The sequence below is a fragment of the Pogoniulus pusillus genome, chromosome 36 (assembly GCF_015220805.1).
Source record: "Pogoniulus pusillus isolate bPogPus1 chromosome 36, bPogPus1.pri, whole genome shotgun sequence".
Taxonomy (NCBI): Eukaryota; Metazoa; Chordata; class Aves; order Piciformes; family Lybiidae; genus Pogoniulus; species Pogoniulus pusillus.
Window position 1 is genome coordinate 5,891,567 of NC_087299.1, and position 18,203 is coordinate 5,909,769.

Sequence of the window (18,203 nt, forward strand, 5' to 3'; positions counted from 1 at the left end):
GTAGCTGAAGGGATCCTGCGGGAAGGCAAGACAGGACAAGGGGGAATGGTTTGAAGCTGAGGCAGAGCAAGGTTAGACTGGAGCTGAGGAAGAAGTTCTTCAGTACTGAGGTGGTGCTACTGTGGACCAGGCTGTCCAGGGAGGTTGTGGATGCTTCCTCCCTGGGGGTGTTCAGGACCAAGCTGGATGAGGCCTTGGGCAACCAAGTCTAGTTGAGAGGTGTCCCTGCCCATGGAAGGGACATTGGAGTAGGTGAGCTCTGAGGTCCCTTCCAACCTGAGCCATTCTATGACTTTGATTTATCTCCCCCTTTCACCCTCACCACACTGCAATGTCCATATGGAATTCCAGCAGTGCCTGGAGTGTCCATGCTAAACAGGAGGGACAGAAGGGAGCAGGCCAGGAGGTGAGAGCCCTCCCTCACCTTCACGTGCCCAGCAGCATGCCTGCTTCTGTTGGAGAGCTCCACCAGCGCCGCAATCACGCCCAGCACCAGGCCGATGGCGAGGGTGAGGAAGAGCCCCCCCAGAGCCTGGGGCTGCAGCGGGCTCCAACTGTCCCTGCTCCTGTGCAGGCAGCTGCTCTCCCACCACTTGTTGCGCAGGTAGTCCAGGTCCCCTGACTCCCGCAGCTTGAGGACAGCAATGGAGAGCTTCTTGGTCCAGGGGGATGCTGGCAGCAGCAGAAAGAAAGAACAAACATGGCAGAGACCACAGCCACTGGTGACAGCTTTAAGCAAGCCACTGCTGCACACCCAGGCAGGGTGAGCTGGGTGCTGCTTCCCAGCTTTCAGCTGCTCATTCTGCATGCAGAGGCTGAAAGCTTCTCTTAGACAATCCCATTCCAGGCTTGCCCAGGTACAATAGGTGCAGGATGATGACAGAGTGAAGGCACTTGGGGAAACAGAGCAGTTGTGCTCCATGGGGTAGGAAAGTGCCTGCCCTGCTAAGCACACATGAGCTGCTCTGTGTTACTGGGACCAAGGCAAAACCAAAGCCACCCACAGAAGCCAATTACAGCCCTGAGAGCTGGAATTGCTTGCATGATGGAGGCAGGGATGATTTAGCCAGGGAATGAAAGCCTACCCTAGCAGAATTACCACTTTGTTCATGCAAGAGATGGGTGCAAGTCCCAGGACTGGGCTGTGCCAGGCTCTTTGCTCTATCAACCTGCTACTTCAGACCCATGTGGACCTCCCCAGCGGGGCAGTAGCAGTGCACAATGACTAACCCTGGGTGGTGGCAATGCCAAATCCTCTGGCTCCAATGACTTCGGGGGCCCTGATCAGGTTGCAGTGCCTGGCAGCTGCGAGGTCTTGGGAGATGGACTCCCCGATGAAGGCGTAGTCAGAGTCCATCACGCGCTGCACGGCTTCCTGGTAGGTTTTGACCAGGACATGGTCTCTTCTCTTGTCCATGTATTCATAGATCATCTGGTGGATGGGATTCTTGGAGTTCTGCAGCCCAAAAGCCCAAATGTCAAAATGAACTGGACAACAATCACCTAAGAATCTCCTCGGGGTGGCAAAACAGTTGGGAGTTGCTTAACCCAGAGCCCTCTGGGCTCCCTCTACTGAAAGCAAGCCCATGGCCAGCAGAGCTCCTCTCTAACACACAGGGCTACAGGGATACAAGGGTGAAACATTTCCCACCCTCCAAGGCCACCTTTGCAGGCATCCAGTTGATGTACCCAGAAAGTATCTTCCTCATTCCCCTGGGTACACAGGGATGAACCCCAAGGAGCAGCACTGCTGTCTGCTAAGGGAATACACTATGAAAACACAGTCCCCTGTGGTGCTCCTCTCTGAGGAAAGGTGGAAGAAGGTGACCAAAACACCCACAATGTTTAGAGTACTGCAGGACAGTGGGTGGGCTCTACAGCAATGAGGGCAACAAGGACCTAGAGGCATCAGCCAGACAGCTCAGCCCCAGCTTGGCAGCTCTACAGCACATCTGTAGTGCACAAGGAGGCTCTCTGCACCTTGAAGAAGTAGAAAGTAGAGGAGCCTTCCAGGGTCCCAAACTCGAGCTTCCTTTGCTTCACCAGGTCTTCGAAGGTCTGGATTGGGAGCTGCTCGCTGCTGGAGCTCAGCAGAGCAGTGAAGTTGGCGATGTAGGCGGCCAGCAGGGCTATGGTGAAGAGCCACCAGACCGCAGCAATCACCCTCACCGACAGCGCCTTGGGCCGGGGAGTGACACCTGCAGGAGAGCCAGCAACAGCTGCTGAGGTGATGGCAACAGCCAGCCAGCTTGAGACCCCTGAGCCCGGGGCGAAGGCTTCCCTGTCAACAGAGGCTAAGTTTCCGAGCTTGCCCTGCGCCTACTTAATGCTGGAGCCTGAAAGGACCTCCCACGGCTGCCCCGAACTGCAGCAGCACCACACACAATGCTGAGCTTGAGCGACTGCAGCAGCACCACGCACACGGGGCCGAGCTGGAGCAATATGGGTGGCCAAGCACAGGAAAGCCTCCCTAAGCCTAGCATTCCCTGCAGCACCTCTTTTCAGGTATCTGCGGACAGCCAGAAGGTGTCTGCCATCAGAAGTCCCCCGACTGGGAGTTTTAGTGCTGCTAAGTGTCCCTGAACACCTCTTCCCCACAGGGCACCACATCAGCGTTACAGGCGGAGGAGAGCTGGAGCTGCCCCCAGAGCTGCTTTGCTGCTCACCTTGCAGGGCGAGGGCTCCTGCTCCAAACCAGAGGCTGTTCAGGAAGGTGAAGTGGTTCTCCTCGTTCTTTGGCTCGTTCCATTCACAGGGGCTCAGTCTGGGGGAAAATGACAGGATAAAAGCAAACAGTGAGAGGACAAAAGTAACCAAACAATCCTGCAGTGTGACTGCAGCAGGGCAGCTGGCCTGGAAGTGCCCTTTCCTTCCCTCAAGCTCCAGTTTCAGCAGCGCTGAGCACAGCACTCCTGCTCAGTGCCTCCCAGTCTGCAGCAGTGCTGGCCCAGGGGATGCTGTCACAGCTTTGGCAGGCACTTTCTGCCTGAGCCATTGCATAATCCAGTTCCCCTGGCACACAAGTGGCAATATTGGCTCTGTCTATACTATCAAGCTGCTTCCTGGAGCAAATCCTTACCTAGACAGGCTGTGCATAAAACTAGGAAAGGAGCAATAAAGTGATCGAGGCTGCAGCAGCAGAGTGCTAGGGTGGCCTGACAAAGAGCAGAGGAGAGAACTGAACCTCCTGGGAAGGGGTGGAGTGGAAGCAGAAAATCTCTGCCACAAGTCAGAGCAGGACACAGGGAATAAAAATACACTGGGAAAGAGACCTGCAGGTAGGGCCATGGTCAGAGGTCAGAACAAGCTCTGATAAAATCAGGGCTGAGGTACAAGCACAGGATCCCTTCAGCAGCCCCAGGGAACCCACATCAAGAGACACAGAGCTGCTCCCAGGGACATCCTTCAGGCTATCTTAACCTGACATGACCTGGGCTCTATTAGCCCTGGCTCTGGAGCTGTGCAGAAGGCTCCTGAGAACAAAAGGCACTCTGGAACTTAGCTGAGAAAGCAGTGATTGGAATCCACGACAAATTCACTGATACCTGGCAACAAGAAAGAGGCAGAAGCAGGTCAGCAAGTAAGCAAACAAAAGGCCAGTCCAGGTCTCCTTGCTGAAAGGAGCCAGGAAGTGGAAGAAAGACATCTCCTGGGAGACAGTGTCCTTGCGAAGCAAGATCCCAATGCCAGTCTGCAGGAATGGTGTGGTGAAGGAGACCACCTCCTCCCTTGCTGAAGTCACTGTCAGTGGAGCCACTGCAATGTCTGCTTCCTGCAAGATGGACATCAACAGTGACCACCCACCCGGGCTCCCTGGGGGGCTCATCCCTCAGAATGCTGCCCAGGCAGAGTGGGCAGCACCTGCATGGCAGAGAGCTGCCACCTTAGACTGAGTGCCAAGCAATAGGACAGTTTTCCACTGTCCATAGTGGGGGGTTGGTGGGGATCTGGGGCTTCTGGTTCCCTCCTACAGCATCACACACACAAGCTGAGGCTGTGCTGCGTGAACCACCTTGGGTCTGCCGAAAGCAGAAGGCAAGTTCCTGTCTGCTGCTGCGTGCAGCATCCACCTGAGTGCCATGGCACTGAGCTGAGAGGAGTAAAGGAGGTTCGGTTCCAAAGTCACCAAGAGATGACAGAGTAGTGGCATGGGGAATGGCACATGATGGGTTAAGGTGGGCATGCAAGCTGAGTTATTAGAAGGCTCAGCTGACAGGTTGGACTCAATGATCTCAGAGGTATTTTCCAACCTGGTTAACTCTGTGGTTAACTCAAAGGGGACAGCTGCTGGCTAAGGTCAGAAGACACTTCCCTGTAAGCCATTGCCTGCTCTCTCAGGGAGCTCAGACATCTGCATAGTCTCTCAGACTGCCAAGTGAGCAGCCTCTGAGACAAGCCAAGCCCTGCTCCAGGAGCACCTCGGGACAGGGGTTTCCTGCTGCAGCCACTGTCCTCTTGTTCCTTAGCTTCCACATTCACAGGTCCAACCCAACGAGCAGTCCTGTTGCTGGTTAGTTCCACACAGCAGGCAGGCTAACTGCCAGCAGCTCAGTCCCACCAAGCCCAGGAGCTGGCAGCAGCAGTGGGCTTTGCTTGCCAAGGCAGGAGAGTGGCAGTTACCTGTCTCAGGATTTCCCCGACCATGCCAGTCCAGTTGCCACTGGCAGAGACGGCGCCGTACTGCCCATCGCCCACCACCTTCACCTTGTAGCTGAAGTGCAGCATGGCAGCCAGAGCCTTCAGCAGGTCCATGCAGTACCCCTCCAGCTCTGCACTTCTCACCATCACGTAGGGGTCCTCCTGAGCACGCAAGGGGAAACTCACAGTGACACACTGCTGAACACATGGGGGCTTCAGTGCCTGAGGGCTGGTCAAGGGGCAGGGGACAGACTCTTCTCAGTTGTGTGCTGTGACAGGACAAGGGGCAGGGGATGTAAACTACAGCACAGGAGGTTCCATCTCAACACGAGGAAGAACTTTCCTGTAAGGGTCCCAGAGCACTGCCACAGGCTGCCCAAAGAGGTTGTGGTGTCTCCTTTGGAGCCTTTCAAGGCCTGTCTGGATGTGCTCCTGTGTGACCTGAGCTATATTTTATGGTGCTGCTCTGGCAGGGGGAGGTTGGACTCAATGCCCTATGGAGGTCCCTGCCAACCCCTAACATCCTGTGACCCTGTGCTGCAGAGCAAACCCTCCCCAAAGACCTCTCCCCATGTTATCAGTGTGGCATTCCTAAACCTGAGAGATACTCCTGGAGTCATGGGGCCACCACCAGCCCCAGACTGCCACAGGGCAGCCGCATTCTACAAGCCACCAAAGTAAATGATGCCCTGCCAGGGTCTCAAAGCCCAAATACATTTCACTTGACCCACCAAAAGCATCAGATGAGGGTCACAAGCAGACAACAGAATCAGAAAATTCACTGCTGCTGCTTCCTGTGGTGCACAAGGAGATGCTTTTGCTTTGTGTTACAGCCTGGTTTCAACCCCTGCACTCCTGTGACCTTCACTTGATGCCTCTGTCCTGCAGTGAGAAATGTAGGCAACAGGAGCCCCCGAGGTGCAGCTGAGCAGAGAAGGTCTGATGGTCTCACACAGCACTCACCTGCAGAGCTGCAGCCCCAGCCCTCAAATCCCCCCACTGCAAACTACAGACACCTTGCATCGAGCTCTAGCAAAGCCCAGCGGTGGGCAGAGCATCGAAGGCAGCTCAGACACCACCCCTGAATAGACTGGTGATGAAAAAAGGACCAAATGCATCTGCAGTTGGCTCCCAGCCCCTCCCAGAGCCCTGTCACTGCCTTACCAGGATTGTTGTGACAGTCAAGGTTGGAAGACCTTCTCCTGATCCCCTTAAGTCAGCAACCTGCAAATCAAAGCATGAGGAAGAAATGATTGTTTCCCAAGTGCTAGACATGGTCCCACTTAGCCAGAGGTGATAGAAGACAGTTGATAGAACTGGGGGTGGGTGCTGGGGGAGGTGCCTGTGTTAAATCCCCCTCTGTAAGCTGCAGTGACCTCCCCACTGTTGTCCCTAGCTGTAATCAATACACCACAAGCATTACACTGCTGCTGGGGCCAGCAACACTTTGTCTGAACTAAAAATCACTTCAGATGTCCCAGATGCATGCAGCTTCCCAGAGACAGCAGCTCAGGGTGCAAGCAAAACAATCTGCAGCCAATTAAGGTCGCAGAAAGCAATTCCAGGAGAGACAGAACAATAAGAAACCTGAGAGGAAAAGGAGCAGAGGAAACACGGAATCCTCTGAAGGGAGGAAGGGCTCTTCCCTGGTTCTTCTACACGGAATGGTGACCTCGGGGGTACACCTTCCAACAACCCTCAGGGCTATTGGGTGGTTGTTGCCTGGGGCATGGCTGAAGTTTGAACTCTGGATGAAGACCGAGTAGCAAAGCAGCAGTGACACACAGGCAGACCTAGCAAAGGCTACTGCCAGTGTGCTGACAGCACAAAGTGCCTGCAGATGAAAGGCACTGCCCTAGGACCACATCTCCTGCTGAATTTCAGCTGGAAGACTCTTTGCCTCCAGTCAGAGCTGTGCAGCAGTGAATTCACCCCCCCTTACCTTCCTCACAGCATCAGCATTCCTTGTGGCTCCTGAAAAAGTACAACAGCAGCATCAGCTTCTTGCAGGGTATTTACAGCTCCTTAAAGGTGAAGTTTCAGAGCCTCCTTTCTCCTTGCACTTCAATGCACAGCAGCTTTATCCTTCACTCCCCAAACCAGCTCTGGCTGTTTGCCCGTTCACAACTCAGCGTTGGTGTGAAATGATCAGAAGCAGGAAGAGAGACACTCAAGGCTCCAGAGGGTTCTGCTTGGAGCTTAATGCTTAGGGTTGTTACCCACACATTTAGGGATGGATTTGGCCTTATTTCCCACTGCCCTCCCTGGCAAGGTGACACTGCAGCTCTCCTGCTACTTCGCAGAAGTAAAGAGTTCTCCCTCACTCCTGCCAAACCTCATCCATAACTCTAAAGAGAAGCTCTGTAACCAACAAGGGCTTCACCACCATTAAGTGCCAGGACAGCAGCTTTGATTGTTCCTTCCCTTCTCTACTAATGATGTGCTGCTGGCAAAGGGATTGCAACCACTGGGGTAGAAATCCTTCTTCTCTGCACCCTCCCCCCTCCAATTACGACTTCAACCCTGTGAAAATTAAAACCTCTGAAAGGGCCAAGCCCAAGATTCAACAGTGACAGCACTAAGAAAGAGGGAGCAAGAAGCCTGCCGTGTGTAGCCTGTTCCCTGTATTGCATCGAGGGACAGAGGTGAAGGGAAGGACATAAAACTGAGTTCAGGAGCACTGAGAGTCACAGCAACCCTGCAGGCAGCACTGGAGTGACACCAAATGCCAAACCATCAAATCCACCCCTGACCTGCTCTGTATCACTTCTCCTCCCTGTGGCTCAGTTTTCACCTGTAAACCCGAGGTAAAGACAGACCCTCTCTGCTAAAAACACCAAGATCCACCTCCAGAAGTCCTGCTTTGTCATGCTTCTGGGTTCTGCCCTGCTAGGTGACATCTAAACACAGCAAACTGCTTGACCTGCAGCTTCCCTCTTCACAACACTCAGAATGCCTCCAGCCCAGCAGGAGAGAGAAACCACAATGCCTGAGCTGCAAAATGAAGCACACAACCGGGCCAGTTTATGGCTCACCAAGTGGCCAGGATGTGTTCTCTAAGAGCAGAGCATCTCTCCCTGCACTCAGAGAGCTCTCAGTGCAGCAGCCAGGTATCTCTCAGATAAGACACCAAATGCAGGCTGTTTGCACTCTCTCAGGCAAAAGCTGTGAGCCTCTCACTAAAGCCCACAAGGCAGGCACTCATGATGTATTATTCATGCCTTGGGTTTGCAGTTTCTGGCCTTGTGCTGAACCCTGCTTTACTGTAAAACAAAACCTGTTTTTTCCCCTCTCCACTGCACTTCTCCATGGGAGCTGGAAATCTTCACAAAAGGGTTCTCTTGTCTCCCTTTAGAAACTCATCGAAGCCAGAAAAATCTTTTTGAGGCTCTTTTTGGTGACCTGATAGGGCTTCTTGGATGGAAATGGTCTGCACTGAGGGCTCCAGCCCCCCCACGGTGGCACTGGATGCAGCTGTTCCAAACCCTGTTGTGCCACCTCCTGAAAGGGCCACAAGGAATCAGGCTGCAGCACTAACTCAAAGCGCAGTGACACTTCTCAGAAGCCAAGTCCTCATTGTGAGGCTTCTTTGTGAGAGCCTACAAAAGCAGGAGACAAAGAGAAGAGGCTCATCCCTCTGCTCCTCTTCCTCACAGCCTGGTGGCTGCAGGAAATGACTGTGGCTGCAAAAATCAGCCTTGTCCTTACCCCTTCTGCTCTGAGCCTGCCCAGCCTTCCCGTAGGAGACAGCTCCCTGCTTCACTCCATGTCAGAAAGCTTGCTTACAACTGCCCACCTCACCCCAATCTTCTACCCTACCCTCCCTTTCCAAGCTAGTACCCTTCCCTGCCCAGCCTCTGCCAGCACTTCCCTTCTGTGACCAGGAGAGAGCTGAAACAAAGTAATAACGTGGAAAGCATCACTCAGGGAGCAAGTTCTCAGTGCATCCTGTTGCACTCAGGGGACGGCAGCTTTAACCACAGTAACCTGCCAAAGGACACCTCAGCTCCCCTGTTCTAGGCTGTTCCATCTTCCCTGACCTCTCTGCAATCTGATTTACAACTACAGCAGCAAGACCCTTGATAAGTGGCCCCCTAACATGATAAAGTCACAGCCATCAGCTGTGACAAGGCAGCCCCTGGGGGTGCCTTAACAACCATCTCAGAAGCAAATTCTTGGATCAAGACAAAATCCTGTGAGGACTAACACTTAAAGAATGAAAAAATAACCCTGTGAAGAGCAGCAAAGCCTGGTATGGATGCAGCCAGCATTTGGGGATCATTTTTCTCACCTGTCTGGCTTGACTCTCCCAGGAGCAGCATGGCTGTCAGCACACAAAGCACAAGCTGAAGGCCTTTGTCCATTGGAGCCAAAATATCTGCTGCCTAAAGTTGCTGCACTGCTAGAGAGGAAATGCAGGTGGTTAAAGCTGGGTTTACAGCTCCTCATGGCTGGGTTGCAACCAGCATATCCTGGCTTTTCTGCACAGCATTCTGAAGAGTCTCAATTCAAAGCTCTCCAGGTGACAGAGCCACTCCTGAGGCCAGCTATAATGAACACCAAGGAAAGGATTCTGGTGAACATTGCACTGCAGCAAGCACCACAGGACAAACCTAGACAGTGGCTTTATCTATTGCTGCTTGCACTGCTTCCTCTCTGTGAAGCAGAAGGGAGCCACAACCAGGGTGCAGGCTGTGGAGAGAGGCAGCTGTGTCTCTGTGCAGTATGGAGGGTCACAGACCCACGGGCAAGGGGCACAGACCCATGGGCTCACAAGGAAAAGAAAGGGCATATCTGAGGTAGGCTGGGTGCTGAGCCCTTCTGCTCTAATAAATGGTAAAGGGCTACTAAAGGCATTTTAGCAGCCAGCTGAGGCAAGAGCCTGCTCTAGGAGGTTCTCTTTCACAGAGGCTCAAAAGCACTTTCCCTTTGGAATGCAGAAAGCAGAGGTGCTTGTTTCATTTGCAGCAAAATGATCTGAAGTAAAGCTGCTTCACCCTGCATCAAGAGACAGAAGAAATTATTTCTGAAGCCCTCTTAAGTTTCTGAAGCCCTCTTAATCAACATCCTCCCCTTATAAAGGAAGAAGAGGTAGGATGAGGAGGGTGAGACCCAGCATATTCAACATCCTTTCCATTTTAAACTCTGCAGTGAGATTTCTGCATGCCTTGGAACAAAGGTGCCACTGCCATCCAGCAACAGGAACACGGGAAACAGCCAGTGCCAGGTTACAGCAAGCCCCAAGCTGCTGCAGTGCTTGTGGCTGTGTTTGTTGTCAGTGGCAAACAAGGCTGAGGGCACCATTCCCTCCCAAAATGATAATCAACATAGGTTACATGCCCAGAAAAACTCATGTTTCAGGAGCCTGCATAGGCAGCCCTCACTCCTCAGCAGCTTTTCAGTCCTTCCAAGTGCAAACAAAACCCCCAAGCTTACTCCCGTGCCCAAGTCCTCTGTGCGCAGGGCTGAAGGAATGCAGCAGCACTGCCACAGCAGTGGGCAAGGTGAGCAACCACCAGCTGGGAAGCAGGCAGCCTGCTGCAGACAGGCTTTGATCCTTGGCATCTAGAGCAAGAGCAGCAGCAATTGAAGGCAGCATCTCACTTACAGCAACTCCTCCAGCCTCTCCTAGGTCCGTTAGGCTGGCACCAGCAGAAGCAACTCCAGGAACTGGCACAGTGAAGCTGCTGAACGCTGGATGCCTGCAGGCGTCCCAGGCTCTTTTAACGATACACGAGAGGGAGGAGCCAGGCCGAGGGGCTTCTGCGGGACCTGCCAGCTCCTGCTGCAGCATCCAGGGGTGGCTTGGGGTTTGGGAAAGAGAGGAGGAGACTACACCCAGCAAAGAGACAACGTTTGGAAGGGCTTAGTCTGGCAGTTGAACAGCACATTGAAACTCAGAAAACACCAACGCTGGCCTGCTGTGTGGTCCTGTCAAATCCTGTCTCTTCAGAACAGTCCCATCCAGCTCTGCCCATCTCTCCTGCCTATCCAGTGTAGCCTGCTCAAACAAATCACATAAATCGGAGTTAGAAATGTCTATATTGGCATGCTTACTACTTTTAAAAGCCACTAATGTACTGCCTTCTGAAACAAAGGTTGGCCTCTGTTACAAGCATCTTTGTGTTTGCAGCAGTTATAAACAAAGTGGGGAAGAGGGAGCTGCTACCCTCAGAGCTAAATCTGAGTCCACTCCACAGGTACAGAAAGCAAAGCACAAATTCTAGAGAGGTTTGGGTTTGGTTTAGTTTCTTCTTGTTTTTAAGCCCGCTAAATAGAGATGGGACTGAAAGTTAGCCAAGGCTTTTCACTCTGACTGCCAGCTGAGGGACTCATGTATAACTCAAACCCCCACCCCAAATACATCTAATAGCTCCTCACAACACTCAAACAGCTGAAGCAAGGTCTGAGCTTCAGGGGCGAACCACTCAATTCCTCTCTGGATTGTACAGTTTCATGTAATACACAGGCACAGAGCTGAGATTCCTGTCCCCTCCAGCCACCTCTTCACTGATTTCACTTCAGAAGTGAGCTAAGCACAACACTGCCAAGTGGCTGATTCTGCTGGGCCAGGTCATCTCCAAACACAGACATCAAGGCCCTGCAGCAACAAAGAGAAGCCTCCACAGGAATTCAGCAGAATCAACTATTACAACCCATGCTGCAGGGGAGTTGGAACTTGTCCACATTTAAGTAAGGCACAAAAATTTCCTCCCCGTTTGACACTGAGCACTGTTCAAGAGGGAAAACTCTCCAGCAGCCTGCACATCTTGGCCTTCTTCCCTAAGCTTTCTCTGGACATGCCACTGAGGCAATCAATTATTAAGCATCAACACAGCTTGTCTTCTGCAGGGGCAAACACTGCTTAATGTCAATGAACCCTGCAGTGCTGTCAGTTTGGCAATGGAAGGGTATAGCCAAGGAACTCTTCTCACACACTGGTAGGACCCTCAAACCCATGCCACTTTTCTTTCCCTCTCCTCATTCACCCAGTACACTCCCTCCATGCTTACCACAGCCCTGCTGCCTCCCCAAGCACTTCAGACAGTACCCTGCCTGCTGAGCAAGCAATCTCCTCTTCCCTGGTGAAGAGAGGCTGAACGAAGAGCAAAGCTCCTGCATAGGTACCACGAAACAAATTCCATTACCAGGAATCAGTAACTGGACACAACATTAATGGGCTTATGTGGTGTGCCAAAACCAGCTGTAAAAGCAGTTACTCATCATTTGGAAGCAGGAGGGTAAAATTCCCATGGAAGTTAAATGCAGGCACTGTTTTGAAACCATCCTGAAGAAAGAGAAACGCTTTGAAGCGTGACACGATCCTGCCTCCCGCGAGGTGCCTTAATTGAACAAGGGCTGCTTAATTAAAGATAAAAATAATCTGATTGTGAAACTTGGGTCTTTGAAAAGGCACAGAATAAGCCTTTCAAAAATTAACCTTCTCAAGCTGTCAGCTTGCATGTACCTCCTTGCTTTAAAGATAAAAAAAGCAGCAACTGCCTGCAGCTTTTTCAGCCCCGAACACAAGCACTACAGAGAGACTTTGTGCCTGGGAATGTTAATGAAACTTGCTCTGTGCTGGGCCTCAGTGCCAGGCTCACTCTGGCAGCTCACCCACATTGCTGCTGCTGCTGCTTTACCTGTGAGGCTCACTCTGGCAGCTCACCCACATTGCTGCTGCTGCTGCTTTACCTGTGAGGCTCACTCTGGCAGCTCATCCACATTGCTGCTGCTGCTTTACCTGTGAGGCTCACTCTGGCAGCTCACCCACATTGCTGCTGCTGCTGCTTTACCTGTGAGGCTCACTCTGGCAGCTCACCCACATTGCTGCTGCTGCTGCTTTGCCTGTGAGGCTCACTCTGGCAGCTCACCCACATTGCTGCTGCTGCTGCTTTGCCTGTGAGGCTCACTCTGGCAGCTCACCCACATTGCTGCTGCTGCTGCTTTACCTGTGAGGCTCACTCTGGCAGCTCACCCATTCTGCTGCTGCTTTACCTGTGAGGCTCACTCTGGCAGCTCACCCATTCTGCTGCTGCTTTACCTGTGAGGCTCACTCTGGCAGCTCACCCACATTGCTGCTGCTGCTTTGCCTGTGAGGCTCACTCTGGCAGCTCACCCATTCTGCTGCTGCTTTGCATGTGAGGCTCACTCTGGCAGCTCACCCATTCTGCTGCTGCTGCTGCTTTGCCTGTGAGGCTCACTCTGGCAGCTCACCCATTCTGCTGCTGCTGCTGCTTTGCCTGTGAGGCTCACTCTGGCAGCTCACCCATTCTGCTGCTGCTGCTTTGCCTGTGAGGCTCACTCTGGCAGCTCACCCATTCTGCTGCTGCTGCTGCTTTACCTGTGAGGCTCACTCTGGCAGCTCACCCACATTGCTGCTGCTGCTTTACCTGTGAGGCTCATTCTGGCAGCTCACCCATTCTGCTGCTGCTGCTTTACCTGCTCTCCTTCAGAGACTGCAGCCATACTGCAGGGCTACCTCAGTGCATGCTCCAGACCTTTGCTGCACAAACCTCAAGGGCCTCTCATCCAAGTGATGAAGCAACTCGGATCTGAGCCAGGAGGGAAAAATGAAATGATATTTTTAGTCAAAACACTCTGAAGACGTTTAAAAGCTACTTTAACCCTTTCCAGCCCCCTCCCCCTGTGACCAGCTACTTTAACCCTTTCCAGTCCCATCTCCCTGTCACAAAATCCTTAGCTACATTTTGACATTTCACTTTAAATACTTGTGGCCAAATGGTACTAAAATGAGGACTCAAGAACTCCTTTGCAGCCCCATGCCCCACAGGTAAGAAGGTGCCCCTTGCAGGAGTGTGAACGTGGAACTGGGTGCTTTGCTGGCAGAGGAAGAGAGCAGCAGAAGAGAGGGGCAGAATCCCCTCCCTGCCCTGCTGCTCTCACTGCTTTCTGGGCTGACAGTGACCACTGCTGCCTCATGTTGAGTTTATCATCACCTGACACCCCCAAGTCACAGAATCACTTAAACATGCAGGTTGGCAAAGCCCCTCAGGAGCACCAAGTCCAACCTAGAACCCTACTCTACAATATTCACCTCAAACCACATCACTGAGCACCATATCCAAAAGAGCCTTAAACACACCCAGGGTGGGTGACTACCACCTCCCTGGGCAGCTCATTCTGGTCCTCCTCCAGGTTGCTCTCAGCTTCCACTATGGAAGTTTGAAAACAAGGCAGACACAATTAACCAGGTTTGTATGCTCCAAGCTTCTAGACAGCACAGGAAAGGTCTCTTATTACAGCTAAGAAGCACCCAGCTGGAAGGTTAAATATGTTTATTTCAGTAGTGGGAGGTGGGTTTACAAACAAACCTTTAGATTGCTCAATATACACAAAAGAAAGAATCAGTACAAACAAAAAAAGCAAAATATCCTCTCCATAACAGGGACTCTACACAGCCTGAAATAAAATAAAACCTCTGTTTCTCTTTTAAAAGCATCTCAGTAAACATTCTTTTCCATCACTGGTAAAAATGTACATCTAGGATCAATGACATCATGACAGGGGTTGGGGACACAAACAACATCCCTAAAGAGTAAAAAAAAAACCACCAACCCAAATCAACAAATCAAAAAACAAACAAAAAGAAGGGGGGGTGTGGAAAAATGCTGATTCTGGTTTGGTTGATATTTCATTCTATAGATCTTCATCTAAAAAAAAAACAAACCACAATTAAATATATCTTTTTTTTTTTTCTTTCCTTTTGTTTTGTTTGGTTTTTTTTAAACATAGCATTGAAAATTTCTCATGGCAGTGCAATACAGAAGTAGTAAAATCCATCCCAAAAAGTGCTATGTACAGCAGCATTGGTAAAACACCAGGGAGGAGGGACAGTGCAGTTGTCAGGGAAAGGCTTAGCATGCTCAGAGCCATTTCTGCATGGAAGTCAGTAGAGATTTCCTGGCTGCTTTCAGTCATTCCCTTCTCCCTCCTGTCTCCTTCCCCCTTCTGAGACAAGGAGCGGTCCCAGTGGGTGCAGCTGTGTGCAGAGCTCTCTGCATACACACTGCACAGAGGTTTGGTCATCTCTACAAACAAGCTTGGGGTAAAAGAGCTTTGGAGCACTCAGAGCTCTTCTGCAGAGAGCGAGGCCCTCTGGGTTTCCACTGGAATAAACAGACCCATGATGGAGGATGGACTTGATCTACTGCATCACCAGTTCATGAAACAGCCACACTGCAAGTTGGAATAGTTCATCCCAATAGAATGGCTGAGGGAAGGGACCTCAGACATCATCTACTCCAACCTCCCTGTCACAGCCAGGGATGCCTCTCCAAGCAGACTTGGTTGGTCAAGTCCCATAGAGGACACCCTCGGAGGCCCCAGACTCTTCCAAATAATAGAACAGGGAGCAGGATTCCAAACCCAGCCTCTTTCATGGATCCACAGTTTGCCAGAGCAAACTCTACCTCGGCTGTCGTTAACATCATGTAGATGTTCCCCTCTTGTGAGAAGCTGTTACTGAAATGAGTAAAGACAGGAGATCTGCACAGAGCAAACTGCAAATGCAAGAAGGGTCAGACACAGAAGAGGCCAAATTTGAGGCTGGGAGAAGTGTAATTAAAAAGAAGAAAAGGTTGGATGATCAGGCCTGGGAAAACCCAAGCCTCCAGTGTCACTGCTTGCTCTGTTCCTGCAGCCTGCTGACAATTCCATCATCTGCTCTCCTGGAGTCATGATATTCAAGTACCCTTGTGACTGAGGGGAGGCCAGGAAGCACTGAGCCAGGAGAGGATACTTTGGTGCCTCTCGGGTTGCTCGGGAATGTAAACATTGCCTTTTCCAGTGCTGCCCAGAACTACAGTTTCAGCATAAAGAAGACTTCTGTCTCAGCATTGTAATCACTTTGGTTCTTAGGCTGGGATGGAAAGGTGGCAGGAGAAGCTACATCCATACAAAGTGCTTTGGCCACGCTGCAGGCCCCCTCCGGGTTGCCCCTCTCCTCGATGGGGCTGCCGCTGAGCTGGCCCAGGCTCTGCAGCCGCTGCCTCTCCTGCGCCTGCTTGGCCCTGTTGGCGATGTACCGCACCCGGCTCTGGCTGCGAGATGAAGACCTGCGCAGGAGCCCCAAGCTCTCCCCTTCTTCTTCAGATTCCACTGGGTCGAGGCTGATAGGGGAAGTGATGTCATTTTCCTGCTGGAAGGCCGTCAGCTTCTTCAGCTGCTCTGTCAGCTCGTCCTGGGATCTGAGTGAGGACCTCAGGCCCGCCGAGCGGCGCTGCTCCCGCATGGAGCGGGTGACGAAGCTCCTGCTGATGCTACGGTATTTGCTTTCGAAAGTGCACACAATGTCATCAGAGGTAAGGTCCCCAAGGCTCTTGGATTTGGCCTGGTTATTCCCAACCATATCGTGAGCTTTGGATTTGTTAGAGGACTGCCTGAGACTTTCCATGTACAGCCTGCTCCAGGTGTGCCTCCTAGGAATGGATGAGAACGCATCCTGAGGGCTCCTGGCAAGAGGACGAGGACACAGCTCGTCTGCTGGCAGCTGCCCAGACCTCAGGTTGGGGTTGGATTTGCTCTTGCTCACCATTGGCATCTCATTGCTGGATGCTGTGGCAGACCTTGGGCGCATTCCCTTCCTTATGGCAAGGGGCTCGAAGTTGTCGTGCCGGATGCCAAGGTCCGGGAGGCTTTTGCGAGCCAGGTTGGGCAGAGAGAGGTCGATGACAGTGTCGTTGGAGGACATGCTGGAGGAGGAGGACATGCTGTCACGGTGGCTGCTGCACTCCAGCTTGCTCCAGAGCCGGTCGTTGACAGTGGCATCAAAGTACACTTCTGCTGCTGGAGACAGGCTGCTCGGGGTGGGCATTAAGGCTGAGGAGTCCAACTTCTTCACTCCTTCCTTCTGTGACCTTACTGGCACATAGGAGCTCGTCTGAGGGGCAGAAACAGGTAGAGCCTGTGCAGCCTGGGCTTTCTGGGAGGTGTCTGGAGGCACTGTTGTCTGTGTGCTGGTAACCACCTTGTTTTGCTGCAGCAGAACAGCTGCTGGGCCAAGGGTTTGTCCTTTGCATTCAGTGGTGCTTTTTGTGTCTGCTAATACCTGTCCTGCTTGGTCGGTTTGCTCCGGGCAGTCTTCCAGAGGCTGGCCAGCAGCCCTGCCTGCTGCCACCCCCAGCCAGGCTTTCTGAGGGTGCGCTGCCACTCCAAGCTCATCTCTACTGCATGTCTGTGTCCCACCAGTTTCTTCTTTGAGACATCCCACCAGGCTCTTCCTCTCATCTTCTTGGCCTACTGAACTTGTCTCAGCTGCTTTTGTGACTACCTGCCCTTGGTCTTCTGCAGCCAAGGTAGTTCTTTGATCTCTGGTGAGGAGAGATTCTTGAGGCTGGTTGGATGTGCTGCTTGCTTCTGATGGAGATTGGGTGGAATGTCCAGACACAGACCCTTCTTCAGAATCACTGTAAGGAGCAACGGGTAGAGGGAAGAATAGGCTGGTGTGATGGTGGTCATTGCAAATGACAGGCTCTTCAGTGATAGTTTCTAGGCTGCATAAAGAAGTGACTGACCTCTGTACTGAAAAATGGCAGACATCTGCTCGGGAGACACGAAAAGAAACAAAAACAGAGGTGGGAGTTAATTATCTGATACCAACTGCACTTCAGCTGAAGATTGTTTCTTCCCCTGTGTGAACATTTTGGTCTGAAGGTACAAGTTGCATACATTAGCCATGATTTTCAAAGCAACTTAAGATTCCAAACACCTGACTGAAGGTAGCAAAACTTTCTGTTCATTCAGTTCTAGCTGCCCAAAGTCCCGTTGCTTTCACCACAGCCTGAGGCCATGCACAGTGACACCATGTTACTGTTCTCATTCTTACTCAAACAGCAGCTGCACCCCTCTACTTCTTGCTGTTGCCTTGTTTGTGTCCCTTCCCTAGCTAACTTTTCTTCCTCCATCACCCAGCACCATTTGAATTGCTTCTCTCCCTCCAGCACTCAAATGTGTCACAGAATCACAGAATGGCAGGGGTTGGAAGTGACCTCCAGTGATCATCAAGTCCAGCCTCCCTGCCAGGGCAGTATCACCTAGGGCAGGCTGCACAGGAACACATCTAGATGGGTCTTGATAGTCTCCAGAGAAGAAGACTCCACCACCTCCCTGGGCAGCCTGCTCCAGTGCTCCAGCAGCCTCACTGTAAAGCATCTCCTCATGTTGAGGTTCCTGTGTTCCAGCTTGCACCTTGTCCTATCACTGGGCACCACCAAACAGAGCCTGGCACCTTCATCCTCACACCCACCCCTCAAGTATTTATAGATGTTGTTAAGTTCCCCTCTCAGCCTTCACTTCTCCAGAATAAACAGCCCCAGAGCTCTCGGTCTTTCTTCACAGCAGAGATGTTCCAGTCCCTCAGCCATCCTTGCAGCTCTCCACTGGACTCTCTCGAGCAGTTCCCTGTCTCTATCGAGCTGAGGAGCCCCAGACTGGACACAATATTCCAGGTGTGGTCTCACCAGGGCAGGGGGACAGGAGAACCTCCCTAGCCCTGCTGACCACACTTTTCTTGCTGCACCCCAGGATGTTGTTGGCCCTCTTAG

General features: G+C 52.1%; 2 protein-coding genes across 4 annotated transcripts in view; both read right to left on the reverse strand.

The window, feature by feature from the left end:
* Positions 1–10,347, reverse strand: part of LOC135190605 (probable glutamate receptor) — a 12,477-nt gene extending 2,130 nt beyond the window's left edge. The window contains exons 1-10 of one of the 2 annotated variants that reach the window (XM_064172130.1): positions 10,247–10,347; positions 8,930–9,037; positions 6,581–6,612; positions 5,803–5,862; positions 4,621–4,800; positions 3,546–3,772; positions 2,667–2,764; positions 1,981–2,198; positions 1,231–1,456; positions 425–672 (exon numbers count right to left, since the gene is read on the reverse strand). In XM_064172130.1, the coding sequence (XP_064028200.1) occupies positions 425–672; positions 1,231–1,456; positions 1,981–2,198; positions 2,667–2,764; positions 3,546–3,772; positions 4,621–4,800; positions 5,803–5,862; positions 6,581–6,612; positions 8,930–9,002 (1,362 nt within the window). In that variant the 5' untranslated portion in view covers positions 9,003–9,037; positions 10,247–10,347. Of the gene's footprint in view, positions 1–424; positions 673–1,230; positions 1,457–1,980; positions 2,199–2,666; positions 2,765–3,545; positions 3,773–4,620; positions 4,801–5,802; positions 5,863–6,580; positions 6,613–8,929; positions 9,041–10,246 lie in introns of both variants that reach the window. The other variant, XM_064172131.1, reaches the window with a different exon arrangement.
* Positions 10,348–13,922: 3,575 nt separating this feature from the next.
* Positions 13,923–18,203, reverse strand: part of PLCH2 (phospholipase C eta 2) — a 102,524-nt gene continuing 98,243 nt past the window's right edge. For both annotated transcript variants that reach the window (XM_064172365.1, XM_064172364.1), the window contains one exon: positions 13,923–17,199. In XM_064172365.1, coding sequence (XP_064028435.1) covers positions 15,461–17,199 — 1,739 coding nt within the window. In that variant the 3' untranslated portion in view covers positions 13,923–15,460. The remainder of the gene's footprint in view (positions 17,200–18,203) is intronic.